General features: G+C 42.7%; 1 protein-coding gene across 1 annotated transcript; it reads right to left on the bottom strand.

Annotated features, from left to right (window-relative positions):
• On the bottom strand, positions 1-2,737 carry LOC144007533 (myocilin-like). Its single transcript, XM_077507303.1, has 3 exons — positions 2,439-2,737; positions 1,456-1,553; positions 1-1,048 (listed from the first exon to the last, which is right to left on the bottom strand). The coding sequence occupies exons 2-3, from the start codon at positions 1,462-1,464 to the stop codon at positions 263-265; spliced, it is 795 nt and encodes a 264-aa protein (XP_077363429.1). The 5' UTR covers positions 1,465-1,553; positions 2,439-2,737; the 3' UTR covers positions 1-262.
• Positions 2,738-3,379: the final 642 nt, after the last annotated feature.

The following is a 3,379-nucleotide window of genomic DNA, read 5'->3' on the forward strand; positions in this document are numbered from 1 at the left end:
CCAAACTTGTACACATTTATCATTGAAGTGACATGTCTACTTTGTGATGGCTTTTAAAGGGCATCCTATTTACAATGGTAAAAATAGATTGTGGTTATGCACAAACACATGACGGTGAGGCTTTGTCATGGCAACAGAAAAAAGTGGGGAATAGCAGCAAAGGGATGTGTGACCTGCATCTTAAGTGAATAATTTATATTTGAACATCAGATTTCTTTCGCTCGAAACAGTTCAAAAGACAACACCCCCTCCCCCAAGCTCTTCACTTGCTAGCCCCGCCCACTCGAACGTCGTACGTGACCATGTAGAAATTGTCCCAGGCAAACAGCTTCCTCTGGGTGTGGTTGTAGTCCACCATGCTGTTGTAACGATACTTGTTCTTGAAGGTCACAGAGAGGTCGCGGCTCGCCTTGGTGGCTGTGTCGAACACATGGTTGATGGTGGTGTTGGCTGCTGTATAACTGGCCACTGTGTACAGACGACCACACACCATGAACGCGTTGGCCACGGAGTTCTTTCTGATTTTCGTCTCCCAGCTTCTCTTCACTTCTAAGCTCTCAGTGTCAAGCTGGGAAAGCACAATGGCGCCTTTTGCCTTGCTGGTGCTGTAGATGGCCCACAGACCTTGCTCATCCACTGCTAGGTCAATGTCAATGTAGCCCTCCCACGAGTAAGGGTACTGGCCATGGAAGCCGGCATGAGGGAGATTCCGGCGTGATGCCAAGGTCTCGGACGCCAGGTCGTAGCGGATCAGGGTGCGGCTGCGTTTACGCTGGTAGTAGAGGGAGCCGCAGTACATTGTTGCACCGGTGCTCTCTACCGCTTCAGGCAGCAGCAGGACTTTCATCGGGAAGCCACGGGAGAACTGGTTCATGTCTTCATATGCAAACAACTGACGGAGGTCTTTACCCACTGTGCCACACTGTCCTGTTGGTATACTGAATCCCTTGGGGATCAGGATCCTGAAGCCAAACGCCGTACTTCCCTGTAAAACCGTCAGCCTTTCTGTGTAGCATTGGATATTCCACAGACAGTAGCTGACCACAACCTAAAAATAAAACAAAAAACAATTTGTCTACAACCCAGCTCAATATTACATTTACAGAGTATGAGTTACGCAGCAAAATCCATCCGTTTTTATCCATCTGAGGGGGTGGCCATTTTGTCACTTGTTGTCGACTGAAGATGACATCACAGTTGCAGGCAACGACCAATCACAGGCTCACCCGTTTTCTGAAGCTGAGCAGCTGTGATGTCATTTTCACTCGACAGTAAGTGGCAAAATGGCCGCCTTCTGATACTGAAAAAAAAAAAAAAAAAAGCTGGATTTTACTGTTTAACTCAAAATAATGCAATATTAACCAAAATACCGTATTTAGAGTCATGGGGCTGCATGGAACATACTATTGTCAAGAATCTTTGGGGGAGTTGACTTCCCCTTTAAACAAAACTTACTAGAAGCATTTCGATTAGGAAGCAGGTGAGATGCTGGGACTTCGGATACCTCTGCCTTCAGCTCCTGGTAAGCTTATTTCTAAAATCATATCCGCGATCTGTGAAAACCAAACGAAGGCCATTATTATTTTAGTGGTGACATCACACTGCCCTTAAAAATGAATCTGTCAGTTTGGCAGTATACACGTACTCCCTTGGAAAAGATACAAACGGTTATGCTAGTAAAAAGTTCTATAGGGTACTTTAATGTAAATTAGACCTTGAGGGATACATTTGTTACTGCAGTACTGCTTTTGTATGTTCATTCTGGACTTTTACAGCTTGTTAATGCACCATTGTGGCCCTTAAATGGCTTAAGGTTCCTTTGAGTCCAACAAATTGCCTTGTGGGCTGCATTAGTGGGCAGTACTAGTCAAAGATTTCTAAAATAAGTGTAATGTGGTCTGATGAGTACCAAACATTTGGTACTACGGGGTGACCCAAAAAGATGCGTACCCATATTTTATTCGATAAAAAAATCCATTTTTTAACGAATGTCTTTTCTGTTGCAGGACGCGAAAGGTGAAACTATGGATGATCATTTGCAGCTATAGTTGCCCTGAAAATGTCTTGGACAAATCAGAAGATATTCTCCCTGGAGACCTATTTTGCGACAAAATCATACCAGAGTGTACAGATTCAGTTTCGAAAGCTTTTCCATTGTCGCAACTTTCCATCAAAATCAACGAATGTTAGTTGGATTAAATAAATAGGTCTCCAGGGAGAATATCTTCTGCTGATTTGTCCAAGACATTTTCAGGGCAACTATAGCTGCAAATGATCATCCATAGGTTCACCTTTCACGTCCTGCAACAGAAAAGACATTCGTTAAAAAAATTGATTTTTTATCGAATAAAATCTGGGTACGCATCTTTTTGGGTCACCCTGTAATTGGTCCTTGAGGGACAGACAGAGGTGTCACAGGTGCTTGCCTTGTACTCAACTGATTCAAGGACGCATCTGTCATTCAAGGACGCATCTGTTGAGGAAGGACGCATCTGTTGAGGAAGGACGCATCTGTTGAGGAAGGACGCATCTGTTGAGGAAGGACGCATCTGTACTTGCTCCTGCACTCGCTCGTGAATCTAACTACTTGTTGATTTTTGCATTGGGATTTTTAACTACATTGTTGCAGAATGCCTGGAGGAAAAAGAGCTGACGAGAATGAGGAGATAAAATCTTTCGTGGCGTGGAATACTTGGCAGACTTGGCAGAAAGACAACACTGTGACATGCAACATGCAAACAATGCTCCCACACCCGCGTGAGACAAACACCACTCCCTTATACCAACACTAATGACACTAACAGGACACACCTGGGAGACACAGCAGGCAGGGGGAACCAATCAGCAACACACACGGGGAAGGGAAGACACAAGCAGGTGGACAAGGTTAATGATAACGAGACTGGGGAAAAACACACAAAACACCAGACAACCAACACTCACCAAAATATAACAAAAACCCAACCCCAAACAAACTGAAACGTGACACAGAGTTTGACTTTATTTTCACGATCTACACATTTGCAATAGCGAGAAAGTTGGACAATTGAGATGGAAAGAAAAATGACTCATTATGCTTTATAGATTATTTAAAGAGGAAAGATGTGTTTTTTGTAGTCACAAAACAAATTATACTTGTTTACTCAAGACTAGAGCTGTCAAACGATTAAAATTTGTAATCAGATTAATCACATCTTAGAATTTTGATTAATCATGATTAATCACCGACTTAAAAATGCTTTTTCCCCCAACATATTTTGCCCTAAATTTGAAGCTCAGCTGTTGTTAATTTTTTCGACATTTAATGTTTATGAGGATGTCTTCAAAAATTTATATTCACTGCACACGCTCATCCTGCCTTTTCTAATCAATTAATTAT

Source organism: Festucalex cinctus, chromosome 1 (genome assembly GCF_051991245.1).
Source record: "Festucalex cinctus isolate MCC-2025b chromosome 1, RoL_Fcin_1.0, whole genome shotgun sequence".
Lineage (NCBI taxonomy): Eukaryota > Metazoa > Chordata > Actinopteri > Syngnathiformes > Syngnathidae > Festucalex > Festucalex cinctus.